The 27,933-nt window shown below is 38.4% G+C and overlaps 1 protein-coding gene and 1 non-coding gene across 2 annotated transcripts; both read left to right on the top strand.

Moving 5' to 3' along the window:
* The first annotated feature begins 530 nt into the window (after positions 1-530).
* HAUS6 (HAUS augmin like complex subunit 6) lies at positions 531-27,926 on the top strand. Its single transcript, XM_007423484.4, has 17 exons — positions 531-856; positions 2,169-2,264; positions 2,899-2,977; positions 3,847-3,979; positions 6,527-6,674; positions 6,931-6,996; positions 7,282-7,336; positions 7,436-7,609; positions 10,176-10,369; positions 11,503-11,632; positions 12,690-12,792; positions 17,465-17,558; positions 18,167-18,197; positions 18,375-18,557; positions 20,441-20,576; positions 25,147-26,112; positions 26,838-27,926. Exons 1-17 carry the CDS (start codon positions 729-731, stop codon positions 26,843-26,845), a joined length of 2,724 nt encoding a protein of 907 aa, XP_007423546.1. The 5' UTR covers positions 531-728; the 3' UTR covers positions 26,846-27,926.
* LOC112540112 (small Cajal body-specific RNA 8) lies at positions 17,967-18,097 on the top strand. The gene has a single exon (XR_003084188.1).
* Positions 27,927-27,933: the final 7 nt, after the last annotated feature.

The raw sequence follows: 27,933 nt of genomic DNA, 5'->3' as shown, positions 1-27,933 counted from the left end.
ATTAAAGTGCAACGAGCCAACAGTAGTGAACTCCATACAGGAAAACTGTAGGAGAGCCCTTTGTTAGTCTATGGTAGCAAAAAAATTGGGAGGAGTTTGGTAGCATCTTTTCCGGCTAGAACATTGTTAATATCATTTGTTAGTAAGAAAATATTTTTTTCTCTACAGGAAAATAAAAGAAAGCTAAAATATTACTCGGGCTATGAATTGGGAGATGCAGACGTCTCCTAGAAAAGAGAAAACTGAAAACACGAAAACTTTTGTTTTTAAAAAGGAAACGAATGTATAACTAACCTTTCCAATTATCGCAGATCTACAATACCTATTTCGACTCTACACTTTTTATATCTCTATGTCTATTTCCGCACTCGTGTGGGACTCCGCCGCGGTGCATTCTAGGAAATTCTTTCTTTCTGATTGCTCTAGAAACTGCCCACCACGTGAGAGGTCAACGGTCCCGAGCAGTTTGATTGGGTGATATTCCGCCTAGGTAATAAAAACCCGCCCTCTTCGATTTGCACTTTGGCGGGTTAAGCAAAATGGCGGCTTTGGGGGCGGTGGCGTTAACGGAATTTATTCGGGGATAATGTGAAGGAGGCCATTAATTGAAAAAAGCCGGGAAGAACTTTATTCGCCTTGTTCACTGTGAGACAAGCGTGTGGAGCCCCTTCCGTTGCTCGCCGAGTCGTCCCGCCGTGGGATTTGAGAGGTCTGGCAGCGCCGTGGAGATGAGCAGCCTGCTCTCGTCTCCTGCCTGGGAGAAAGAGCACTTCTGGCTCTACCTTTTGGCTCTGGGTTTTGATCCCGCGGTAAATGCCGCTGCCGGGAAACTTTCGACTCACCTCCGTCTGGGCGTGTAAGTGCAGAGGCAACAGGACGCGGCAGTTATTTTCTCTCCTTTTCAGTATTTATTGTCTGTGTTTATTTCCCGCCTGTTTAACTCCCGGAGAACTGGGAAGACTTTACACAGGAAACTCGTAAATACCTCAGTGTCCTCTGTCCTTCGGTTATGTTTCGCTGTTAGTTCCTACGACGGGTGGCAGGTTTGGGAAGCTGCTCCAGGAATGTATTCCCCTTTGACCTCGGGGTTAGATGTTGTCCCCGCTGTTAGAGAAACTCAGTGTGGTTGCTACGAGTCGATACCGACTTGATGGCCCATAATCAAAACCAGGGGTCCCCAAACTCTTTAGCTCATCAACCCCTTCATGAAGTTTCAGATTCTTCATCGACCCCCAAGCATTTGTTATATGAAAATAATTTAATAAATATTACTTCAATAATACTAGGAGTAATAATATGATGATAACTCAGTGCTGCTCTTGCTGGCAGCTGACCATCCAACCCTGGGTAACATTGTCTCACCACTAGCCACCTCACCTTCAGGACTAGGGACTAGTGTGGAGCTCTGTAGAAACCCCAAAAGATTAAGTGACCCCAATCAACCTTCCATCATTTATTTATTGACAACCTATTGACCCCCAGCCATTTATTGACCCCTTGGATAGCTTTGGATATTGACCACTTTCGGGAACCCTAATCAAAACTGTCCCTGCTATTATTTATATTGGGTAATATCATCTCCACTCTTAAAGCATGCTGTTGTAATGTTGGAAGGCTGTAGGATTTATTTTAAACTGTATAAATCTGAGGATGAATGTTTGCTCAAGGATGCATTGCTTTGGGAATTAACATTAGCCAAATGCTTGTTCATTTGGGAGCACTGTGAAGAATTTTCCTATTCAAGAAGTAAACAGATTTTTCTTCCTGCATTGTACTGTAGCTAATTATGAAATAACCTAGATGTCTCTGTGTGTGAATCAACTGCAATTTTAGTCAGATGTGAAAAGAACAGTTTTTAGGCTCTGTAAGTTTATTGCTTTAGAGCGTTTATAGAAAACTAGTGCAGGAACAAGTGGCATTTGGCAGAGCATTTAAGGTGGTGCCCGTCTATGCTAACCTGTGATTTGTACAAAGATGCAGTCATGTTCTTTAAAAGAAACTAAACCTTCATAAGGACTGTGTGACTAGAATTGTGAATGCAGCACACTGAGTTTCTACATGTGATGATGGTGTAGCAGGAATTCTGCCAGGGAAAAAGGAAGCCGGTCCAATTAATTACCCTAGAATTGCATATGTAGTAATGATTTCTTATAACTTTTTTTTTTAAGGAACTTGTTTGATAAACCAAACAAAGATGCATTTCACATTGTTGCGTGGTTCTTGTTTTCAAAGCTGGACCAGTCACGTTGTAATGAGATTTTTAGGTGAGTGTAACATTTAATAAAACATGCTTTATTATTTAGTATTTCTTCTTAAACTTACTTACCAAGTCATGACAGACTAAAATTATGGCTATCAGGACTTGAGGAACATTGCTCCACTACTCTCCTCACTGGAGGACATTGCCAGAATGGTTGTCTTATGGCTCATCAAAGTATCATTGTCATTTTTTTATACTGCCATACTTCCCCCTCCCTCCCCCCAAAGAGCAATATTTTCAATGCCATCCCACTCTATAATTTGTGTTGAAGGGAAACTGAAAGCTTGAAAGTATCATGTAATGTCAAAGATCCTTCTGCTGCTCCAAAAAAGCAAAGAAGTGTGACCAGAAGAAGGAGCTCCAATTTGACACGGGAGGTCACCCTGGACGCCTTTACTCAAGACAAATTCTATATCACTGATCCAGCCTTATTAGAACTATCCTAGAACTATGGCACAATGGTATATAGATATTTTCCCTATTAATAAGATATTTCTACAGTAAAACCTAAGTAAATATACAATAAGGCAAACATAAATATAGTTAAACTTTGCCAGGAACATTTTGTATTGCTAAGCTACATGAAAACTTGAACATCTGTTGAAATTGCCCTCTTTCCTTTCCCTTGGAATGGAAAGATTTTGTTATCCTCCCACAGATAAAAAGGCAGACTCTGAATTCAGGAAGCAATGCTATGAATGGTTAAGAAGGATTTCAGTAAGTATTGGTAAGAATGAAAAGGTGTCCATATATTTGGCTTACATGTTTCAGTGTATATTTCTGCATGTGGTTGTCTTTGAAAAACTATCTTCAAAACTTGTAATTTGATGATGCTTGATACTGCATGATGAGAGACTTCTTGCTGCTATTACTGTCCTTTCTTAGGCAACCTGATGTCTTCCAGATACTTTGGACTAAAGCTCCTATTAGTCTCCAAAAACATAGCTATCAGCCAAGGATTCTGAAAGCCATAGTTGGAGGATATTAATTTCTTCTTGATGTCTATACTTTTTCAAATATTAATTAGAAAATAACTCAAAAAGGAAAGCTGAGGAGCATTCAAAGAAGAGAAGTAACTTTGCAAGAATGTTGAACAGAATGTGAAGGACAGAACAGTCTCCTCTTCCTTTTGATTCTCTTTAAGGGTCTTGTCTCACCAAACCTGAATATAGTTGGCCAATAAAACAACTTGCCATCCAGGATCAATCATTAGTATCTTTTAATAGTCTTCTTTTTGGGTCTCATTTGTTTTCTGTTAAATACAGAATTATATTCAGAGCTTGTTGAGTTGGATAACACTAGCAGTCAGTGAGTTCAAGCTAATTGGATTTGACCAGGCTCTAGTATGCCATGCCATTAAGATAATATGAAAAGAATTTGTGAGACACAAGGGAAGAACATTGTGCCTTATGGCCCAGGGATGCTCAGGTGGTTGCTTTAACTTATGCAGACCTCTCATGTCTTGTCTAACATGGTGATCATAATTGTTTGGCACATTTCAGTATGCTGGCTCTACTGTTTAAAGCTAACATTGGAAGTTGATACTACCAACTACAGTTCACTTAAGTGCATTTTTAATTCCCTAGGATGAATGTGGAAACAGTTTTCCTCCAGTTGTTGCATCATTATTTCTTTCTCCTGGTGGACCCAAGTTCATTCATCTAATGTTCCACTTTGCAAGATATGTCATAATGCATAATATTAAAGTAGATTCTGCAGGTAAGCAATCATGTAAGAACAGAGGGTATTTTTGTAGAGCTCTTTCATTTATTGTACTGTTTAGTTGGGGAAACAAAATTTTGGAATTTAAAAAAAAAATTGAGAAATTCATGCTATTAAGGAATTTCTTTCCTTACTTTCCTTATGTGAATGTCCTCACATAAATCCACCTACTTCAGAAGATCTTAGATAAATAGTGAAAGATTTTGTAAGCAAAGGGTGTTTCATGGAATCCATCCAGCATTCTGTTGCAAGTGCAAGATGTTGGGGATGATCAGCAATGATGAAAAGGCTGTCTTTTCAGCATTTTCATTTTTAATGTATTTAATTCAAATTAACTGGCACCCAATTCCAAACTCACTCTAGGTGTTTCAAAGTATAAAAAACAAAAACACAAAACAACCCAGTCACTCTATACAAAACATTAGACTAAAAAAATATATTGAACGAGGGGCTCCATCCATCTTAACCCAAGGTCAGGGAGAACAGCCATGTCTTTGAGGCCTATGAATGCCAACAAGATTGGAGCCAAATGGATCTAAAGGGTCTCATTCCACAGGGCAGGTGCTGTGACAGAGAATACATGCTTCCTGAGTCCATATAGATGGCACTGTTTAACTGAAGGAACCTGGAGTGCACTGACTCTGCTGGCATGTATCAGTCAGAATCTGTGGGAGATAGGTGGTTCCTAAATAGCCTGGCCCTATGTCATGTAGAACTGAATCGCACCTGGAATCATACTAGCAATCTGTGCCGCTCACAAGCAGAGATGTCATGTGGGCATACTGAGGCATGCCCTTAACTGCCTACACTGCTGCATTCTGGATAAAGTTCCCAAGTGTTTTTTTTAAGGGCAGCCCCATCTGGAATACATTGCAATAATTGAGCCATGAAGTGACTAGGTTGTGAGTGACTTCTGAAGGGCCTCCTGATCTAGGAAGGGGTGCAACCGGGTCACCAGATGGAGCTGTGCAAAGGCCCTCTTGGTCCCAGCTGCCATCTGCTCTTTGAGGAGACGCTATATGTCCAAGAGGACCCTCACATTACACACCGCTCTTGAATGGGGAAGTGCTCCTCCATCCAAGAATATAGATGGAAAATCCCTGGGTCCAGGGACCCAAATATTCACAGCAACTTGGTCTTGGTAGGATTAAGTTGGAGTCAGTTCCTCCCCATCCAGGCCTGCAGAGCCTCCAGGCACTGGAACAAGACCTCAACAGCCTCACTTGGCCAGCCTAGAGTCACTTATGTAGTGAGATGGGCGGCGTATAAATTTGATTAATAAAATAAATAAAAAGGCATAATTGAGTATCATCAGCATATTGATGATAATGAACTTGAAACTGGTAGATGGCTTCATCCAGGGGCTTCATGTAGATGGTAAAAAGAAGAGTGTCAAACCCTGCGGCTCCCCACATAATCTGCTTTCTCCAGGGTTCTCTGCAACTGCAGGCTGACCTCCTTCTCAACAACCTTCCCTGAAAATGGCCACTGGATAACTATTGGTAAATGTAGTAAGGGTGAAAAAATATTGGTATTTTAGCACACTTTATCACTATGAGGTAATCCCAAATATCAGCTCTTACCTATGCTTGATCAATGAGTCTTCCTCCAATGGTGCTCCAGGCATCTCTTCTGGCACTTGATTTCTCTGAGCTCCTAGGTTAACCAAGGTGTACCCCTGGGATCAGCATACAGAGAAAGCCTGCATAGGGGTGATACAGTCCAAGGACCTAGCCAACTACCCATTCCAAGCAGTAATTAAAGCCTTATTGCAGAACCCCTGCTAAGCCTAATATATTTAATTTAATTGCAGCCTGAACACTACAGTTTCTTAGTTATATATATTTTTTAAAAAACCAAAAATTTGATGTAGGGTATGATCTCAGTTATATTAACACACTCAGTTCATAATTTTTAAATATTGAAAGGAATTAGAAGATGAGCCTGGTAATGCTAGTAATATTTTTGAAAAAATGGATAGGGTTAACAAAATCTAGTGAAAGAACAAAAACCTGTAATAAAATTATTCAAAAGCAAAAAATAAATATATGGTTCTCTAATGAGTTATTTAAATTCATGCTACTAGCTGCAAGTCTAACTATACCTGATGCCTGCTTATATATTTATTTTTATGGCATTATATTTAAAGACTGGTTATTTCTGGAGCAAAATTGTACAGTGGAAGGTCAAGTGACAGAATGCATTTTGTCAGCTTTAGCTTTGTATCATCTGTGGAATTTCCCTGTAGAGCAGGCTACTCATATAGATTCATTGCAAAAAAAGTTCAGAAGTGGGACAACATCAAAGGGCTTCATTAAAAATTGTTTTTAAAAATTAGAAATAACCATTATTCGTTCATTGCAGTAGACCTGGATGCATTCTGAAGTTATCACACCACCTAGATAGATTAACCCACACGAATTCTACCCTGCTTTTTCAGCCTCTTGCCTAATTGAGAGGCCTGGATGTCTTAAAAAATTGCTGCCTTTTGATGGTGGTTGAGTTGATATTTCTCAATGCAGATTTTGGAATCATTTTGCATAGGTGCTGGCATACCCTACCCAGAAGCGGTGAACTCAAGATCTCCAGACTTGAATATGGCTGTCGCAAAATATCGGGTGGCACTTAACAGATTTTTACAGTGTCTACAGAAGGAAGATTTAATGATTCAAGAACTTCAGAAAAAAGCACTGTAAGTAAAGTTTCTACAAACATGATCTGTAGATTATAAAGTTGTAGGCAAGATGTTGAATGTTATAAAGCAGGACAGTTTGGTAAGAGTAATTTTTAGAAGATTCTTTTACTTGTTGATATTGAAAAAAAGACTTGATAATGAAAAAGAAGTTCAATTCATAATTTGAATTGTCAATAGCTATTAATTGTCAGTAGTTCTTAGGGGACTTTTCAGCCACAGAACTTGAACTCTGGCTTGTTTTTTCTGTTCTCAGGCTTTTCACTAAGCGAATCAGAGATTTAAGATATGAAAATGTGGAACTGGACAAACAACTTCAAAAGCAAGTAGTATTTTGTTAGAAATGTATCTTACAGCTTCTTTACATTTGTGTTTTTTTTCCTGTTTTCCTAAGTAACATGTTAGGAATACATTAGGAATGTAATTCGTATAATATAAATATGACAAGCTAGAAGGTGTGGGCAACATAAGTTATTAATTTGGCCCTTTCTCTTGTTGTATGTCTGTTGTTGCTATTCTATTAAATACCAGAAAAATAAGAACAGTTACAATATAAACATTACTATTGTTAATAACTTCAATTTTTTGTTTCTCACTGTTGGGGTAGAATGGGAAAAAAAGTTGATCATAGCCAGATTAATACCACAGAAAGAATGGAAAAGGTAAGTATCTGTCAATAGATTTTCAATAATCTCCATCTAACATTTATTTAATTGCACAAATTTTTCTGCTTGCTGAAAAATCCTTTTTTTCCTCCAAAGGTTCGCTGTTTATGGACAATAGTAATGGAAACACTGACATTTTTGCAAAAAGAAAGAGAAGTTGTGGATTCAGTAGTTAAAGGTCATGTTGATCAGTATATATTAGATGGCACAAGTGTTTCTGTTAGCATTCCAAGGCCTCTGCTTCAAAAAGTAGAAAAGGAAATGTATAAAGTAAGTTTCTTTATATCTGTGCTTCTATGATTAGTTCAAAAATTAGGGGAATTAATTTGTGACATTGTTAGACTTTAATAAAGAATTGAACCCTTGAACACTTCCCAGATAGCATTTAAAGCACATTATTGGTAGTTGCAACTAAGCCAAATAAGCTGCTTATTTTTATTCCTATAAAATTAAAGGATTTGGGAGTATTTCACTTGTTCATATAACCAAAATATACACTACTGTGCAAAAGTTTTAGGCTGGTGTGAAAAAATGCTGTAAAGTAAGAATGCTTTCAAAAATACATATTGTAATTGTTTATGTTTATCAATTTACAAAATGCAAAGTGAGCGAACAGAAGAAAAATCTAAATCAAATCAATATTTGGTGTGACTACCCTTTGCCTTCAAACCAGCATCAATTCTTACACTTACACACTTTGTACACTTGCACAAAGTCAGGGATCTTGTAGGATTAGAGTCAGGTGTATGATTAACCAATTATACCAAGCAGGTGCTAATGATCATCAATTTCATATGTAGGTTGAAACATAGTCATTAACAGAAACAGCTATGTAGGAGGCTTAAAACTGGGTGAGGAACAGCCAAACTTTGCTACTAAGGTGAGGTTGTGGAAGACAGCTTCATGTCACAGGTCATACACCATGGCAAGACTGAGCGCAGCAACAAGATACAAGGTAGTTATACTGCATCAGCAAGGTCTCTCCCAGGCAAAAATTTCACAGCAGACTGGGGTTTCAAGATGTGTTGTTCAAGCTCTTTTGAAGCACAAAGAAACGGACAGCGGTGAGGACCGCAGACACAGTAGTTGGCCAAGGAAACTTAATGCAGCAGATAGAAGACACATCATGCTTACTTCCCTTTGACATCAGAAGATGTCCAGCAGAGCCATTAGCACAGAACTGGAGGAAATCAGTGGGACCCAGGTATATCCATCTACTGTCCGGAGAAGTCTGGCCAGAAGTGGTCTTCATGGAAGAAATGCAGCCAAAAAGGCATACCTCTGATGTAGATCAAGGCTAAGCAACTCCACTACGCACGAAAACATAGGAACTGGGGTGCAGAAAAATGGCAGCAGGTGCTCTGGACTGATGAGTCAAAATTTGAAATATTTGGCTGTAGCAGGAGGCAGTTTGTTTGCTGAAGGGCTGGAGAGTGATACAATCATGAGTGTCTGCAGGCAACAGTGAAGCATGGTGGAGGTTCCTTGCAAGTTTGGGGCTGCATTTCTTCAAATGGAGTTGGAGATTTAGTCAGGATCAATGGTGTCCTCAATGCTGAGAAATACAGGCAGATCCTTATCCATCATGCCATACCATCAGGGAGGCGTGTGATTGGCCCCAAATTTATTCTGCAGCAGGACGATGACCCCAAACATACAGCCAGTATCATTAAGAACTATCTTCAGCGTAAAGAAGAACAAGGAATCCTGGAAGTGATGGTTTGGCCCCCACAGAACCCTGGTCTCAACATCATGGAGTCTGTCTGGGATTACATGAAGAGACAGAAGAATTTGAGGCAGCCTACATCCACAGGAGATCTGTGGTTGGTTCTCCAGGATGTTTGAAACAACCTACCTGACGAGTTTCTTCAAAAACTGTGTGCAAGTGTACCTAGAAGAATTGATGCTATTTTGGCAAAGGTTGGTCACACCAAATATTGATTTGATTTGGGTTTTTCTTCTGTTCGCTCACTTTGCATTTTGTAAATTGATAACCATTAACAATTACAATGTATATTTTTGAAAGCATTCTTACTTTACAGCATTTTTTCACACCTGCCTAAAACTTTTGCACAGTACTATAATATGTTCTTTAGATATATATAGCACAAAAGGCCATTTTAAAAACAAAAGTTTAAATTCAGAGACCAGTTCCTTAAGACAAGTAACATAGCTAATTAATATAAAAACAGAATGGTTAAATTTGGCAAAAAATTGGTCACTTGATGGGAAAATGTGTAAAGCACATTTTATTTGGCTTCTAATAGCCCTTTTCATATATATGTGAATGAATGAATGAATGAATGAATGAATGAATGAATGAATGAATGAATGAATGAATGAGCATTCATTCATACAGATACATTTTAAATGATAAGATTTCCTGGCTTCCATCTAGCCATATGTTTCAGTGCAAATATAAGAAGAATTAAGTATTTAAGAATGACAGAAATCACTAGATTTGCTTACTTTTTCCTTAAATCTAAAACTTTTAAAACAAGCATTGCAAAAGCAGTGATTTTTGAGAAGTAGACAAAGGGAACTTGTTAATATGAAGCAAAATATCAAATAAAAAAATTCTTTGTTTAATCAGTACTTCTTAATTATTCTGGAATTTTGCTTACATTCCAGCAGAAATGCTTGATAAACCAAACACAAGTAGAAGATTCCTTCCAACCTCCTCTCTCAAAATAGAAGAATTGAATACTAAGATGATTGGGACCATTGCTGGCAATAATGCCAACTGGTGTTTGCACCTTTGTGCCCCGTGCAGGGAATTGCATACACAGTTGTGCTCTTAATTCAGTATGTGCTAACCAATTTTTCTTTTTTTAAGTTTCCAGTAGGGAATGTATATGAAACAGGAAAACTGAATGTTTTAACCATTATCCAATTACTAACCAAAGCCTTGGAGCTATTGCTGCATGAGCGCCAGCATGTTGACAAGAATGCATTCAGAGTAGATCTTCAGTATCTTGAAGGAAACACCAGATTCCAGAATGAGACTTTATTGGGGCTAAAGTCACTTAGGTAAGTTCAGAAGTCTGTGGCATACATACTCTGTTCTGTGGATTCAGCAGCCTTCGAAACAAACCTTTAATATGTAGAATTACTTATCTAGTTAAGATGTGACAATTTGGTTTGATAAACCACTAGGATTGAGCAGTATGTATTTACTGTTGTGCATTTTAACTCAGTTTATACAGGATTACTTAATATAAATTTATCTAAATCTGAACCAGGCAATTATTCATAATTTATTGATCCTAGTTTATAGGGCATCATATGGCGAGTGCCTAGTGTCAACATTAGAGAAAATCCTATGCTTTAACAGACTTTGTAAGGTTAAGGTTGTGATGGAAGGGAGGAAAGAGCATGTGGATATATTATTCATTTTAGTCTGATTATTATATGTAAACCAAACCTTGGAATTCTCTCACTTGTATATTATGGCAAATTCATAATATCCCTACTGAGATATAACAAGAGCTATTTGCAGGTTCATGTACAGTTAACTCTTTAATTGCCAATTGATGAGAACTATTCTTGCCTTCTAAATTTCTGTTGGGAAAAAAATCTTGTGATCTGTAATGGACTATCAAATATATTTAAGGACAGGCTTGATTGTGGTTTAGAATCTTTACAACATTTTTTTTTGGTTAGGTGCAATATGCATCTTGTAGTTTCTTCTTCCTGGGAAACATGGATTGCAGCTACGTTGTAACTAAAATAATTTTTTAAAAAAACTTCTCAGAACCACTGGGTTGTATGGTATATCAAATATTACTGGCCTGTCAGCAGAATACATGGATTTTGTCTCCTCCCAAAATATGCTCCAGAGCAGTGTTTCTCAACCTCAACAATTTTAAGATCCAGAATTCTGGACTTCTTCCGGAAGTCCACATACTGTGAGTTGAAGCCCACAGATCTTAAAGTTGCTAAAGTTGAGAAATACTGCTCTAGAGGATTAGGATCCAGTGTAGGAGATTGGAACACATATAGATTTTGTGAAATTCCATTGCACAAGTGATGCCACTTTGCTCAACACTGAATGGAACCTGCTGTGCTTTTATAACAAAACAAATGGATTTGAACTAATGCTTTCATTTGTAATATCTTTGATTCAACTAAAAAAAGTGTTCTTGTTAAAATTTTTCCTATAGGCAAAAATTAAGATGTGATGATCATATCTCAGTAACTCAATCAATTGCTGAAAAACAACAGGAATGGAACTTGAAGTGGCAAAATTGTCTTGGCCAGTCGCCTTTTCATTTAATTAAGGATCCAAACCCTGTAAGTATATGCTTGGTAGGTAAGGTACTGAGCAAGAAGGAATGTATTCATTCTGAGGATGTTTGCAGTGTATACAGGCATACCTCAGAGATATTGCAGGTTTGCTTCCAGACCACTGCAATAAAGCGAATGTTGCAATAAAGTGAATCGCACAAATATTTTGGTATCCCAGTGCATATAAAAGTTATGTTTACGTGATACTGTAGTCTATTAAGTGTGCAATAGCATTATGTCTAAAAAAACAATATACATGCCTTAATTAAAAAAAAAAAATCTTAAAGTAAGGCAACAGTGAAGTTTGCTGCATTGATTGGCTCTTCCTTTCATGAAAGATTTCTCTGTAGCGTCCAGTGTTGTTTGATAAATGCAATATCTGCAAAGCGCAATAAGGTGAAATGCAATAAAATGAGATATGCATACAGTTGAAATGAATTTTGAGTTTAAATGTCCCTGTAGGTGTGTACCTGTGCTCTGTATGAATTATTTGTTAAGATAAACACAGTTCTAAGATCTTCTTTAATACCATAATTATTTATTTGATTTATATGGCCATTCAACTCATAAAAGCTACTCTGGCAGCTTAAAATTGGTTAGAAGCATAAAAATGTGGGAACTAAAGACAAAACACAGCAGATATCCAAACCAAAATAAGAGTAACCATTTCATATTACATTCAGGATCTTTCATTTGCAGATGGACTCATCCCATACTCTGGCCCAATGCTGGGCAAAAACCAGGTTTTCAGGGCCTTATGAAAGGCCAGTGGGACAGGGACATCCAAATCTCAGGGGAAATATTGTTCCATATTTCCTGCAAAAGAGAAGTCATGCCTTCTGGACCTCACCAGGTGGCATTATTTCATCCAGGAGCCAAATTTATGATCCCTTAATCATTCACATTTATAAAATAAATCATACCAATGTTTTCATCTGTAAAATAAAATTTAAGGGCAATCTTTTGGACTTAGAATAGGCTGGTTTTGTACCTTCTTACTTTACTTGTGTGTGTGTATTTGAATTCCAAACATTTCAATATATTGTTACTGTTTTTTTTAAAGGCACTTGATTTATTACCCGCCATGTCTCCTCTTTCTTTTACTCCGGCTACTGAGGAAGCTTACAAAAGCAGTGTCTTCTGTCAATATCCTGCATTAATTCCAGGTAAACACTAAGATTTTTAAAAAATCTATCCCTATTATCTTTAGTATGTAAGTATTATATACAACCTTTCTGACATAGAGCCATATTAATCTAAAGCCAGTATATGAAAACAAAGTGCTAAATATGGAAAGTCACTCTCCAACAGCCACTTCTCAGAAATGAAAATTTGTAGTATCTTGGTTCATGAGCCTTTTTAAAAAAAGGAGTTGGAGTTAACTCTTACCAAATTATCTATATAAACGCTGCTGCTTTTACATAGACTCTGTAGCCTAATAAAACAAAGTCAGCTGCAAAGGTAAGAGTGCATATAAATGACGAGCATTGTTAAGAGTTAACAGTGCCAAATTTACAGATATACAATGTTTTGTTTTTACCATAAACTTGTGACAATAGAAATACAGTGGGGCAAAAAAGTATTTAGTCAGCCACCAATTGTGCAAGTTCTCCCACTTAAAAAGATGAGAGAGGCCTGTAATTTTCATCATAGGTATACCTCAACTATGAGAGACAAAATGGGGGAAAAAATCCAGAAAATCACATTGTCTGATTTTTAAAGAATTTATTTGCAAATCATGGTGGAAAATAAGTATTTGGTCAATATCAAAAGTTCATCTCAATACTTTGTTATATATCCTTTGTTGGCAATGACAGAGGTCAAACGTTTTCTGTAAGTCTTCACAAGGTTTTCACACACTGTTGCTGGTATTTTGGCCCATTCCTCCATGCAGTTCTCCTCTAGAGCAGTGATGTTTTGGGGCTGTCGCTGGGCAACACGGACTTTCAACTCCCTCCAAAGGTTTTCCATGGGGTTGAGATCTGGAGACTGGCTAGGCCACTGCAGGACCTTAAAATGCTTCTTACGAAGCCACTCCTTCGTTGCCCGGGCGGTGTGTTTGGGATCATTGTCATGCTGAAAGACCCAGCCACGTTTCATCTTCAATGCCCTTGCTGATGGAAAGAGGTGTTCACTCAAAATCTCACGATACATGGCCCCGTTCATTCTTTCCTTTACATGGATCAGTCATCCTGGTCCCTTTGCAGAAAAACAGCCCCAAAGCATGATGTTTCCACCCCCATGCTTCACAGCAGGTATGGCGTTCTTTGGATACAACTCAGCATTCTCTCTCCTCCAAACATGATGAGTTGAGTTTAGACCAAAACGTTCCACTTTGGTTTCATCTGACCATATGACATTCTCCCAATCCTCTTCTGGATCATCCAAATGCTCTCTAGCAAACTTCAGACAGGCCCAGACATGTACTGGCTTAAGCAGGGGGACACATCTGGCACTGCAGGATTTGAGTCCCTGGCAGCATAGTGTGTTACTGATGGTAGCCTTTGTTACTTTGGTCCCAGCTCTCTGCAGGTCATTCACTAGATCCCCCCGTGTGGTTCTGGGATTTTTGCTCACCATTCTTGTGATCATTTTGACCCCACAGGGTGAGATCTTGCATGGAGCCCCAGATCGAGGGAGATTATCAGTGGTCTTATATGTCTTCCATTTTCTAATTCTTGCTCCCACAGTTGATTTCTTCACACCAAGCTGCTTGCCTATTGCAGATTCAGTCTTCCCAGACTGGTGCAGGTCTATAATTTTGTTTCTGGTGTCCTTCAACAGCTCTTTGGTCTTGGCCATAGTGGAGTTTGGAGTGTGACTGTTTGAGGTTGTGGACAGGTGTCTTTTATACTGATAACAAGGTCAAACAGGTGCCATTACTACAGGTAACGAGTGGAGGACAGAGGAGCCTCTTAAAGAAGTAGTTACAGGTCTGTGAGAGCCAGACATCTTGCTTGTTTGTAGGTGACCAAATACTTATTTTCCACCATGATTTGCAAATAAATTCTTTAAAAATCAGACAATGTGATTTTCTGGATTTTTTTCCCCATTTTGTCTCTCATAGTTGAGGTATACCTATGATGAAAATTACAGGCCTCTCTCATCTTTTTAAGTGGGAGAACTTGCACAATTGGTGGCTGACTAAATACTTTTTTGCCCCACTGTAGTCAGAATAGATGGAAATTTAGAGAAGTAACATGCTATAGACATGTCAAGGAGGTTTTAAAACAATTAAAAATATGAGTAGACTATGAAATGTTAAGTTGGGTGTCAATTTGTGACGGACATATAGACAGCATAGTGCAAAGATTATGGATGTTATGCACTGTCTAGAGAAAATGCTGGATTTTGCTGGTATAGAGGCAGCAGCTATGATCCATGTTGGTGCCAATAATATTGGAAAATGTAGTTGGCCATTCCTGGAAGCCAGGTTTAGGTTATAACGTATTAGATTGAAGTTTAGAATTGCCAGTTTGTCATTCTCTGAAATGCTTTCTGTCCCAAGAGCATGTCTCCTTACTTCAGGGGTCTTAATGCATGAATGAGACTGTGGGGCCCAGCTGGAAGGCTTAGATTTTTTGGCATCAGGAAACTTTTGTGGAGAAGCCAAACCTGTACAAGACAGGTATTCCACTTGAACAAATATGAAACCAGGCTCATACAATTGAAAAGATAGCAGAGCAGCTTTTAAAATGATGTTTGGGAATTCTGGGGGAGACATGACTAGTGCTCGGCAACATCTGATTTGGAAGGGCATAGTTGTTTCAAAAACTACTAGGAGGGATAAGGCTGAGGTTGGAAGTGGATGAATAGATGGACGTGATAATTAAAAGACAAAAAAGCTATGAAAATGTCTTATGCCAACAATAGTTGAAGAAGAACATGGTGTATGGATGTTTTTATGCTAGTGTTAGAAATCTGGGCAATTTAAGGGAAATAGAGTTCTTGGCCTTGAATGTGGACATAGTTATAGTGAGTATAACAAGCAACTTTGTGGAACAGAGAGAATCTGTGTGGTATAATCATTCCTGGATACTAGCTTATAAGAAAGAGTGCATAGGAGGAGGTATACCTAAAACAACCATGCTTTGGAACAGTTGCTTCTGGATGTGACCAGAGAGGAGGCAATCCTAGAGTTAATCCTTTAATCTTAACTCGTGAGATTAATTTCTCAGTGAGAAATTGCTGATTTCCTAACAAAAACATATAATTTGTCCCTCAAATTGGTTTCAGTGTCAGGGAATTAGAAGGTAACCAATGTGACTCCAATTTTTAAAAAGTCTAGGAAATTACAAGCTGGTTTTGAGTTATTTATTACTGTAATTTGTTCAGAGCAAATTACTGTTACCAGAAACAGCAGTCAAAGAAAAAATAGTCAAGCATATAAAAGAACAAGCCTTGCTGAGGGGAAATCAGCACTATTCGAAGATAAATCCTGCCTCACCAACTTCCTGAATTTTTTTTTTTTTTTTAGAATGTCAATAGGGACATAAATAGAGGTGATCCTGTTGACATTCCATACTTGATAAAGGTCCCCATCAAATTTAGCAATTGTGGATTAAAATACCTGCCATTTTATGAACTGCTAACAGGATAAAAATAGAAACCAAAGCATAGGAATAAATGGACAAAGAAATGAAGCCCCTCAAAGATGTAGGTTTGGACTGTTGCTTTTTACGTTGTTTGTAAGTGAACTTGCTTAGGGGTAAGCAGTAAGTCTGCTGAGTTTACTCAGGATTATGAAAAGCTTCAGAATGATTTCTTTAAACAAGGTAAACAGTCAACTAAGTGGCCAACACCATTCAATTTAAATCTACATTGGGGCATCTCTTCCTAACTTCACATATATACTGATGGGATTGAGCTGTCTATTCCAGACTACTTGGTCACAGTGATAGCTTAGTGGACATATGTATTAAAGAGTGGCAGCTGTGAGAAAGATAAATGTCATGCTAGGGAGTATTAAATAAGGGAATAGTATGTACACTTCTGGAAGAGGATTTAATAGATTTGTAAAAAGTGCAGAGAGAGGCAGCCAAATTGATCAGGATAAGAAGGCTAGAATTGGGGGAATTCTTAAGTTAGAAAAAAGACAGCTGATTAGTAGATGATGGTAGGGTATAAAATCATGTATGGTACAAGTAAAGTAAACAAAGATAACTTGCCTTCCCTTTCTTCAAACACTAGGGCTGGCAGTGAAGCTAACTGGAAGTGATTTAGAACAGACACAAGTCAGTGCTGCTTCACATAATGCATAATTAATCTGTGAAATTTATTACAAGATACAGTGCTGGCTGTGAAACATGGAAGACTTTGATCAGTTCGTGGAGGACAAGTCTATGGAACTCAATATGAAGACTCAATATTACTTCTACATTGGGCAGGTTAAAAGTAGTTTGACAGGTTCCAGAAATAAAACCTCCAAACTGGAAGTGTTTCCAGTTGTTTGGAGGTGTTCTGGCTTCCAAACTGTCCTGTTTTGTCTGGAACGTTATATATAATAAACATTTTAAACTATTTCTGGTTTGGAGGATTTATTTTAAAAAAAATGCCAAAATCTACCAAATGGAGTCCCCTCTTCCCTGCCCCCTCTGGAGGAGGTTCAATATGGTCCTGAGGGAAACAGCATGTTCCAGATTTCTCTGGAATAGTCTATTACTATTTTGGCAAATTTTGTGCATTCCTAGTTGCTAATATGCATATAATACTTAATGTTTTTCCAATCTGGTTTAAATTAATACTACTGCTTAATAAATACAACAGTAGTGATATGGTAAATATTTATATTATTAATTAAACATAATTCTTGATTCACTTTTGAAAAATGTACTTTAGAATCAACCAAAAAGAATTTTCTGGCAGATGAATTTGTGATAACTGGGAAGACACTGGGAAATGAAGATTATTCAACACTGACAATTGCAGAAAGGTATGATTTTTATATGTCTTTGTACAGTATGGTAGCATATATTATATGGTATTAATAATATGGAACCATGCATTAGAAAGAATCAAAGTGTAGCTTTAGATTATATATGATTCTCTAAATGGAAATTTAGCTAGATGCATTTGTATCAGAAGATAAAAATAGAAATTAAATTTTATCTCCAAAAATATCTTGCAAAGTCTTAAAAATATATAATGGTTTCCATTTTTTCCTTCTTCATCTTTTTCTTGGGTACAAGAGAAGTAAATGTTTCTAGTTAACTCTGATAAGTAATCTTACTATTGTAAAACATAGTTTTGATATATTGTGTACAGGAATCAATGCTAACACCTTAATTAATTAATTAATTAATGCCTGTATTCCTGAAATATGTGCATATCTCTGCATGCATGGGAGGCTGATGCTCAAGTAGAGGAAAGCTTTGCTCTAATTGTCACAAGCCCTCCCTATAACAATGTTGCCTTTTGATGACCGGGATAAATTGAGAGAAATTATAACGGACAGATACGGGGCATACAGGTTTCAGCAGCTGCACAAGTACATAATTTTAACAGTGTACATCTAATAATAAGGTTCTCCTATCTTTTTAGGACTTTGAATCTTGCTACACATTCTGAAAAGGTAACCCACCATTTTCATTGTTCCTAATGGAATCTTACATTAGTGGTTGCCCCGTTTTTTCTTGATACTCATGAGTACTAGATATGTGATAAAGGTTAAAATGCAGTTGTTGCAAATAGTAAAATATTGGGCTACACCTGCAAACTCGTCTTTCAACATCTTTTTTTCCTCCCTCAGACATCAAATGTTGAAACTCCCAAGAGGACTGTTAATTCTCAGTTTCAAGTCTTAAAGTATAAAGGAAGAAATCCTAGACCAACAGAATGTGGGAAGAAAAGACAAACTGATATAGTTAGAACACCATCTTCGAGTAAAAAAGAAGATCCTTTAAAGAAGGCCCGAGAACAGCTGGCGGAAGAGGTAATGAGCGTGTTTACCCAAAAGAGATAAACACTAGTAATTACATAATCTGAGGTTCTTTGCGGATGCTAACTTATATAAAAAGCAAAGGTAGCTTGACTGGCCATAACTAAAAATTAAAAATCCAATGCTTTTATTAGACAAATCAATGCAGTAAACATAACATCTTTACATTATTAAAATTTAGAATATTATGTGGTATCCAATGCTGGTTACCCACTTGCAGAGCAGTCTGCTGGTGAAACAGATTTTCCCCTGGCATCTCCCATCCTCCTTCAGAGGGTTGAAACAGCCCAGAGCATATTTGGGGGTTCCAGTGGAAATCCTGTTCATGCAGGACTCTGTTAGTGTAATGCTGTTTATGGCCCTTAGTCTCTTAGGCTATATTAGTTTGATTTACATTGTCTATACTGTTTATTTTTTCCTCCCTATTCATATCATTTTTTTATATTATGCATTATCTAGTCACAAGCTCTCCATAAATAAATAGTAAGGCAGCTTCTGAAATTAAGGGAACACTAACAGATTATTGCAGGATTTCTTGTATAGTATGTTTCAGGGAGTGTGCTAGAAACCTGTGATTGTGGTTTTTTTTGCTATAATGTGAATAATGTGTTAAACAATGGCATTTTTTTCTTAAAAACAGATTGGCTGTATATTGCATGAGGGCAATATTTACATTAGGCAAATGCAGCTGTGCCATTTTTAGCTTTACTGCCTTATTACTTTAATAAGAGTGATTCTTATTAAGTTACAAGATTTTCTGGAATAGAATATTTCACTGTTATCCCTCTGTTAGTATTTTGATTATAGGAATATGATCAGTTTATCTAGTAAGCTATTAACTTTTCAAATGCAGAAGTTTCAGCTTGTGCAAAGACTTTTAGCTTGCTTCAGTACTAAAAGTCAAAACTGAGGTGCATGTTCAGTCAGTTAGCAAATTAACTTTCAAAAAACTACTTTTTTTGTTGTTCAAGCATTAAAAGCATTAAAAATATTGTTTTAAATGTTTTCTTTAAAAACTCAATTTTAAACATTACACAATGTTACATTTTCAGAGGTCCCCAAATTTTTTGAGCCATGTGTACATCTGTAATGTTGAGAACATGTTGTGGCTGCTTTTGCAAAATGGCTACCACTACGTGGGTCTTGCCTATTCACAAAATGATTAATCACCTGACCGTGGGAGTCACAGACCATTGATTTTCTATGCATTACATCTATTTCACCAAAAGGGAAGTCATAAAATTTCAGAGACAAGAAACGTAATCAAGAAAATGAGATGATGTTTAAGCCCTGAAAGGCAGATTACATGTTGTTCCCAAACATACTACTAAATATCCATTTCATAGTTGGCAAAATGACGATGCTCAGAAAATACAAAACACTGCTATGAATATGCATAGCATTCATATAGGATTAGGTGAAGTCCAAGCAGATATAGGTGCACATACTGTATACCCCACCAAAATAGTCAGTTAAGAGAAATAGAGACATAGACACTGCAAAACACATTCAGCGCAAGCAAACCAATTCTCACTCCTTTCCAACACCCAGGATTTCTTCTGCTACACCCCAGGTTATCTTCCCTTTTTTTGGAGGAAGAAGGTAGCCGGAGACATTTCAGTGGAAAGCAGTCTGCTTTAGCCATGTACCATTTTTGATTTTCAGCAATGTCTATGAAGTCCTGAGGCATTGTTACAAATAAACATGGAGGCTGACTGTTTATACTTGGCCGGTTTCCAATTTTAAAGTAAAACTCAGGTTAGGCAGACTAGTAGATGCCAAGAAAGGAGCCAAGAGGCAGATTAATTCCCAAGGGTACCATGTTTCAGCTCCTAGAGCTGTGGCTTGTCTCTTTAAGTGTGCATATTTTCTTGCAGGTGGCAGATATAGTAATATCTGATTCACCCCAAAACACTGGAGTGAAAGGAAAGGATGTAGGGGAGCTGATCAGTACCTTAATCTCAAATCCTTTCTTAACAAGAAAACAGATTCCACGGACTCCAGAAAATCTGAGTAAGTATCCATAATATTCTCTCCTTTAACATTACATTGTAGTATATTCAGCCATGTTGGAATTGGTATAGCTTTATAGTTTCTGAAGGTATGATTTTTTTTTTTATGGTTATGGAACTTGGTATGGGGGCTGTGCTATATATATTCAAACAATACAGCACAGTAAAGCACCCCCAGAATGAAGGTTCCAGTGAAGCACTTTTGAAACATTCCATAGCCATACTGTCTGTGCCCTTTTTCACATTTTGTTTATTTATTTTTACTGTTACTTCTGTGAAGTCCTCTATTTCTCTTTATTTTTGTCTGTCCTCTCTTCCTTTGTTTATCACTGTGGGAAAATAAAAGCACACTCCCAAAGACCAACTATTCCTAGCAGTATGTCTATTTGTACGTTAAGCTTCTTATAGATCCCCTGTATGCTAGCTACAGGTAGTCCCCAGATTAAGAACGCTTGGTTTATGGACAACCCATAGTTAAGAACGGAGCCTGTTGTAGCAAAATTCGAGTTAAATATACAACAATTTGATTTAAATACACAATAGTTCAAATTAATTACACAATACTACTTGTACAATATTATACAATAATAATGTTCTGGCTTACATACACATTCAACTTAAGGACAGACCTTGGGAACAGAACTCGTTCTTAAACTGGGGACTACCTGTATTGTTATATTGTTGGTGTAAGTGGTCTCTCTGTAATACAACATTGCAGGCTAATCAACTACTTCTAGTGGATTGGGACATGGGAGTTGCAGTGCCTTACTCTTTTTTCCTGCCAAAAAGCCCTGTCTTCAGATATTTGTTGTAGTACTCCATTGGATCACAGAGGGAAGGACCTACTAGAAGACAAGGATCTAACTGTTCTCAAAAACATTAGGTTCTTCCAGTTACTATGATCTCCCAATTCTCTATCACTCATGTCATTGTTCCCCCCAAAAGGACAGATAAATAAGAATTTTATTCAGATCTCTTACCCTATTTTTCCCCACTCTGGCAAGTCCTTTAAATCTAGGCTCCAACTAAGTAAGCCAAGACTGTTTATGGTCACCCATCAGAAGAGTATATGAACTGCCTGTCTTCTGTCTGCTTCTGTTGAGCAGAAAACTTGTTGACATAAGCCTCTTCTCATAAGTTACAAAAAGAGCTTTGTGTATATTGGTTCTCTATTGCTCTCTAACAATATATCTCTCAAAAAAGTTGAAGTCTGACCATCACCTGATATGAGAACATCTCACTTCAAATGGTTCAGATTTTGTTTTTATACTTCTGTTTTTGTTTTTTTAACTAAGTCCTCCTTAGATCTGCAATCAGCTTGACCTGTTTAACTCACATCTAGGGATGTATTCATGTTCCCTGGATATAAAACAGCTGTAAAAGAACTGTCCTCCCTTTTTCTTTGGTGTTAAGTTAAATCACTATACATGGCACTCTTTCAGAACACAGAGAGACCATCCTCAATTTCTCTAGTATTTTTTTTAGATCTTTTATCCTGCCTTTCTTATTTTTGTAAATAACTCAAGGTGACAAACATACCCAATACTCCTTCCTCCTCCTATTTTCCCCACAACAACCCTGTGAGGTGATTCGGGCAGAGAGAGTGACTGGCCCAAAGCCACTCAGCTGACTTTCATGCCTAAGGCTAGAACTCAATGTCTCCTGCTTTCTAGCCTGATACCTTAACCACTAGACCTTACTGAACACAGCAGGCTTTTATTTCAAGAGGAACTGGAATAAGGCCAACTTGCATAGATAGTTGCTGTAAGTGGCTGAAATATATATTCCTGGATTCAATCCAGTGACAAAATGAGAGAAGTTAATTTATAAAAGCATCTTGGTGAAACAATAAATAAGCATACAGCTATAAGAATCTTTCAAAATAATAATGCCACACAACTTTTTCTCCATGTTGTCACCTCTTGCACCAGAAAATGAAAGAAACTCTTCATAATTAGATCCTCTGTCTATAAAATCAAGTCCTCTATGAATCAGGAACCTTCCAGAGTATCAGAGGGGGCTGAAGAAAGATACAACATGCTCTTCCTTCCTCCTCATTTTAGCCAATGCCACCCTCTCTGTTGCATATCTGTTGTTTGATTCTGCATTGCACCAAGCTGAGAATTGGAATTTGACTAGTCTCAGTCATTGTATATATTTTGTGTACAGTTTAGCAGTACCTTGTGTGAAGTTTAGCCATGATTAAATCTATACTTCCTGTGTTCCTGGACAATAGGGTAATGAACCCATTGTTGAATGTTGCCTAGCAAGAATGCCCCTTCAAGCAACGTTTCCATTAAGGCAGGAAGCAGAAACGCAAGTCCTAATGTCTTCTGAGCAGCAATTTAGTTGGCTGGGGCAACTTAGAGGGAACATTGGCAGAAAGTCCCCTCACTGTAGCCTCCCTTTACTTGAGGGGGAAGGGGTGGCACAGAGAACCAGCAGAAGTGCCCATTGCTGAGGCCATGGTACCCTGTTAGGTGCCACTGTCTCAGTTTTTCTGCCCATCTCTTGTAGACCACAGCAAGAGTCTCTGCTATATACATTCAGCCATGCCTGACAGGTAGTATCTTAGCCCAAAGGGAAATGTGGCTGGCTGCTGCATGGCCTTTGGCCTTTTTCTGGAACTTGCCTATCTATCTCCCTCCCTCCCCCCCGCCAGTCTCTATCCTCTGCTCACCTGTAGGGCTGTGCCTTGCCCTCTCAGCTTCCTCAGTTGAAAGGGGCATCTCGGATCACTGAGGCAGGCAGGTGCAGCTGATTGTCAGAGCAGTTTGGGTCAGATGGGATGTGCTCGGTGGCACTGGAGGGGAGACAAGTGTTGTTGGTGCACCGGCTCTTTTGTAGAGCCTGGCCAGCAGACATGAAAGGCAGTGGCCACAGCGGGTGGCATTTGTTGTTCCTGTTGTGGGACCTTGAAGATCATAACCTGCAACTCACCATCTCACCCCCCCCCCCAAGTTGCACAGCACCAGCAGCAAGCATTAAGGGAAACTGCAAGGGAAGGATGGGGAAAAGCTCCTTGCTTTCTGGCCCAGTGGCACCCGACCCTTTGTGAGGCAGCTGCTGGCCGCACCAGTCCTTCTTCCCTATTTTCGAAGGCTTCCGAGGCCTGAAACCTCGCGAGAAGGCTGTGCCTGCTGTTCTCCAAATCGCACATGCCATTTTCGTGATGCTTCGGAAAGCTGAGACCTTCCGAAGCATCGCGAGAAGGCCATGCCTGCCATTCTTCAATTTGCATGCGCCATTCTTATAATGCTTTGGAACGCCTCAGAAGCCTTCTGAATCATTGCAAGAATGACATGCACAATTTGGAAAATAGCGTGAGCTATTTGGAGAATGGCTGAGCAGACTTGGGAGGAAGGCCTAGCACAGCCAGCAGGTGCCTTGGATAGGATCAGGCCAGGCACACCTTGTCAGCAATAGGAAGAAGATGGTGAAGGTCAGTTGGCCGCAGTAGGGCCTGCGGAGTGCAGGGCAGCTAGAGCTTTGTGCTGTGGTGCTGTGGTGGCTGACCGCGGTGCGGGGCTTGAGGTGGTGCTCCTTGGCAGTGGTGATTCTGGGGCTGAAGTAGAGCCCTGCGGGTGCTGGTGGCCAGCTGAGACTGCTGAAGGCTCCAGGCCTCTACTTTAGCCCCAGTGCTGCTGCTGTCAAGGAATGCAGCTGTGCAGGGTGGCCAAAAGGGCAGAGATGGGGGAGAGTTGCCCTTACCTTACTGAGGCTTGGGGCTGGGAGGAACCAAGCCAGGAATGGCTTGGATCAGGGTGGGTCCTTGCCTAATAACTGGTGGGATTCTGTTAACGATGGGTAACAGGGACTGCTCGGATTGCTGTCGCTAAGCAATGCAGTCACGTGACATCGCACTTTACAACCATATAGCTTAGCTATGGAATTCTGGTCCCAGCTACCGTCGTAACTCGAGAACTATCTGTATGAAAAAAGGTCTCCCTACTTGGCAGTTTCAAGAGTTAGCACTAACATATAATAAGAGTCAAAGGTCTATTTTTGATCTTCCTCTTTATCTGCTTGTTTGTAAAAGTATGTCTTCACATCTTCAGAGAGCTTGAATAATTGCTTGCAAAATTGATGTTTCAATATTGTAGGCAACAAGTGACAAAAAATCAGGAGTTTGATAGCACATTTTCTGATTAACAAATTTTATAAGCTTTCATGAAGTGCAGCTTATTTCATCAGATGCATAGAGTGGCTAGGGTGATGTAGAATTTAAATTGGGGTGGTGTAGGGGTACAAGAGAGAGAAAGAGGAGATTTTCCAGTAGTCAGAGCTGAGGGCTTCAGCAGATCTCCTTGTTATTTTATATGACAAACAGCAATATGAGCAAATGCAGAGTTGTATAATATCTTTAAAATCACAGATTGGCATTTAACAAACAACTCTTTTTCTCGAAAGATTTTATATTTTATCCAAGATACAGTGCTCTAAAAATATATGTCCTTAGGGAATCTGTTTTCTTTTAGTATAGTTTCAGTGGTGTTGTGTAGAATAAAGATGTATATTTTTAGAGAGAAGATTACAGCATTGTGCTTAATCTTTTTATTGCTCAATTTCAGTTACCGAAATTCGAAGCTCATGGAAAAAGGCTATTCAGACTGAAGAACCCTCAAGTGTAGCATTGCATCATACTGAAGCAACAGAACAGTTGTCACAGGATACAGTTCCTGCCTTTAGAGACCGTGCAAATTCAAGTATGACATGCTTTATGTCATCGTGTATGTCTGATACAGCAGAATCTCCCTTCCTAGATGTGCAATCACCATGTAGTTTACAGCAAGAGGTTACTGATGAATTGCTGACTCACCAAGAGGCTCTTAGGCCACTAGATGAAATGATTTGCAAGAAAGGATTATCCCCTGCTGTTCCAGACCAAATGGAAAACCCAGAACTAGTCTTCAAGACTTTAAATGAAGGTGCAAGTGAGGTGGGCTGTGGTTCTGGCAACCATACTGGGTCAGAGGCTTCGTTACACAGTGCAGGTCGGAATTCTACAATGTGTACAACTCTGTTGTGGGATGCTTCTCAAGCAATTAGTTCTGATAGCCATGAAGTTATCCAGCTAGGTATACTTCAAGAAACTCTCCCAGAAGAAGAAGGATCTATCAGTCTTAATAGTGTCCATGATTTGGAGTTGGATGACTCAAGAGAAGAAAACTCCAGAAAAAACAAATCCATGACAGATTATCTGCCAGGAAATGAGCGCAAATTAGATTTCCAGTCTATTCTAAGTCGGTATGAAGCACTGAAGAAAACTGTTCTCGATCACCCACTGTCTTCTGGAAAGCAAATGGCAAGGTACAGATCAGAGTTTAGCCTCAGTCCAGTGAGCCTGGAAATGAAGGATGTGCTTAGCCCTTTGAGAAAACCGTATGCGTCTGATGCAGAACTTGTCGAGACATCATCACACCCGAGTCATCTTGAAAGAAAGAACAGTCTCTCCCCTTTAGTTGCATTTTCTCCGCTGCAGCTGAGAGAGAGCATAGACACTCAGGATCGAGGAGACTTATTTAATAAACGGAAAGGTTAGTGCATCTCTCAAACTAGGAGGAAAAGCATGCAGCTTCTGGGGATTGTGGGGGATAAGCCTCACTTTTTAATGTGTGACTTGGAGCACCCATCTTAAGTGGAAATAAATGTTGTGGAATGCTGGTGATCTGCTAGTGCAGAATGCAAGTGGTTGTGCACTGTTAAATGCATAAGGGAGTGAGTAGCTGTGCAAAATGGCTTATGTACAGAGAGAGGAGCTGAGGAACTGCACATCTAACTGATCATGTCCAAGAAGCTTCTGGTTTACACAACTACCCTTATCCTTGTATATTATATCACAGTGTTTAGGTTATGTTATTCTTTCATGCTAACTAGTTAATAGTAAAGAGGTTGCTGTGTTGTTGTTTTTTAAAAGATTGGCTTTTAGAAATAAAATTGATTCTTGGGGTAAAATTTTGATCATATTTAATTAGGATTTTTGCATGAGCTGCCTGTTAAGGGAAATGGTTTCTCAATGTAGAAGTCTGCCCCTGAATTTAAAATACATTTTCTAGATAATGGCTATATTCTCCTGCATAGAATTAAAATTCTGACAACCACAGTGTTTATAAAAATAATCCCTCTGTACTTGAGGGTTGGAAATTTGCACTGAGGTTTCTTTAGAATAGATTTCTACCCAGTGCACAACACATGTACCTACCTAAAAAAAAAACCCCTACTTTAAAATAGGTTTTAAAAATTATATGTGTTTCTCTTTCAGAAAAGTAGTTTGAAGATGGATACAAAAGAACCCTCAACTGTGAAGATGAAACCACTGCATGGTTTTATAATCATGATGCACTGACTTGGATAGAATACTTCATGAGATAAAAGTGGTTTTGCAAATCTCAACCTTTAATATGTTGGTGTTAACTAATGCTGATCCTGACTGTAGGCTTCTTGCACAGTTCCATTCTCTTAGACAATCTTGCATTATCAGTGATCAAAAAATACTGATGAATTGAGATCTTTTAAGAATAGTCACAAAGAGAGCTTTAAATATTAAAGAAACTGTAATAAAGTGTCCTGTCTAAGTATAGGATAGCACATTTTATTCACATTTTGAAAGATAAACCTTGTTCTGACTCCTCAGGAAACCTGCAGATGAAGTGCCTTGGTAAACAATTGAATAAATCAACTGTCTTTTCATATTTCAGTTTTTCCCCATATCTGGGAATTATTTAAGAATAAATGTAATTACTGGTACAGATCGACCCCTTTGTAGATTGTATCCAGCAGTGTCCATTTTGCAATGGAATAGACTGGTGAGATAAAGAATTCTTTCCTGTGTAATCCCCACATCTATTCTGGAGAGTCGGGAATCCTATAGAACATAGTTGGATGCGCATGGAAGGAGAAGCATAGGACAGAAACCCCATGGTATAATAGAAGTCTGCTGATGCCTTGTGTGTCTTTTAATACTGACACTGATAAATCTTGCAAGATACTCTAAAATAGTCATGAAAAATGTATGCTGTAACATTACTTACCAGTCAGCTGTGTGAGTATCAAGTCTCTGCCATATCTCCATAATCCAGTAACATAAGGAAAAGCTACATAGGAAGATGCTGGGATTTAGTTTTTCCATTTTCATCTCATGTATCAGATATTAGCTGATGGATAACAAAGGTAAAAAAGTAGAGGTACTGGGTATTTGAAGACTAAGGTTAGGAATGAGGAGGAGATGATGTCAGAATTCAGAATGTCTGAACGTAACTTCTAATAGTCTTACCTTAAAAACTAATATTTGTCTTAAGTATTTATTTAAAATGTACATTTTTAAAAAAATAATGCTATAATAAACTTTCCTCACTAAA

This window comes from Python bivittatus, unplaced genomic scaffold (genome assembly GCF_059951505.1).
Source record: "Python bivittatus isolate LINGU-HERP-01145 unplaced genomic scaffold, Pbiv_v1 ctg000850_np1212, whole genome shotgun sequence".
NCBI lineage: Eukaryota > Metazoa > Chordata > Lepidosauria > Squamata > Pythonidae > Python > Python bivittatus.
This window is presented reverse-complemented; position numbering and strand designations above follow the sequence as displayed.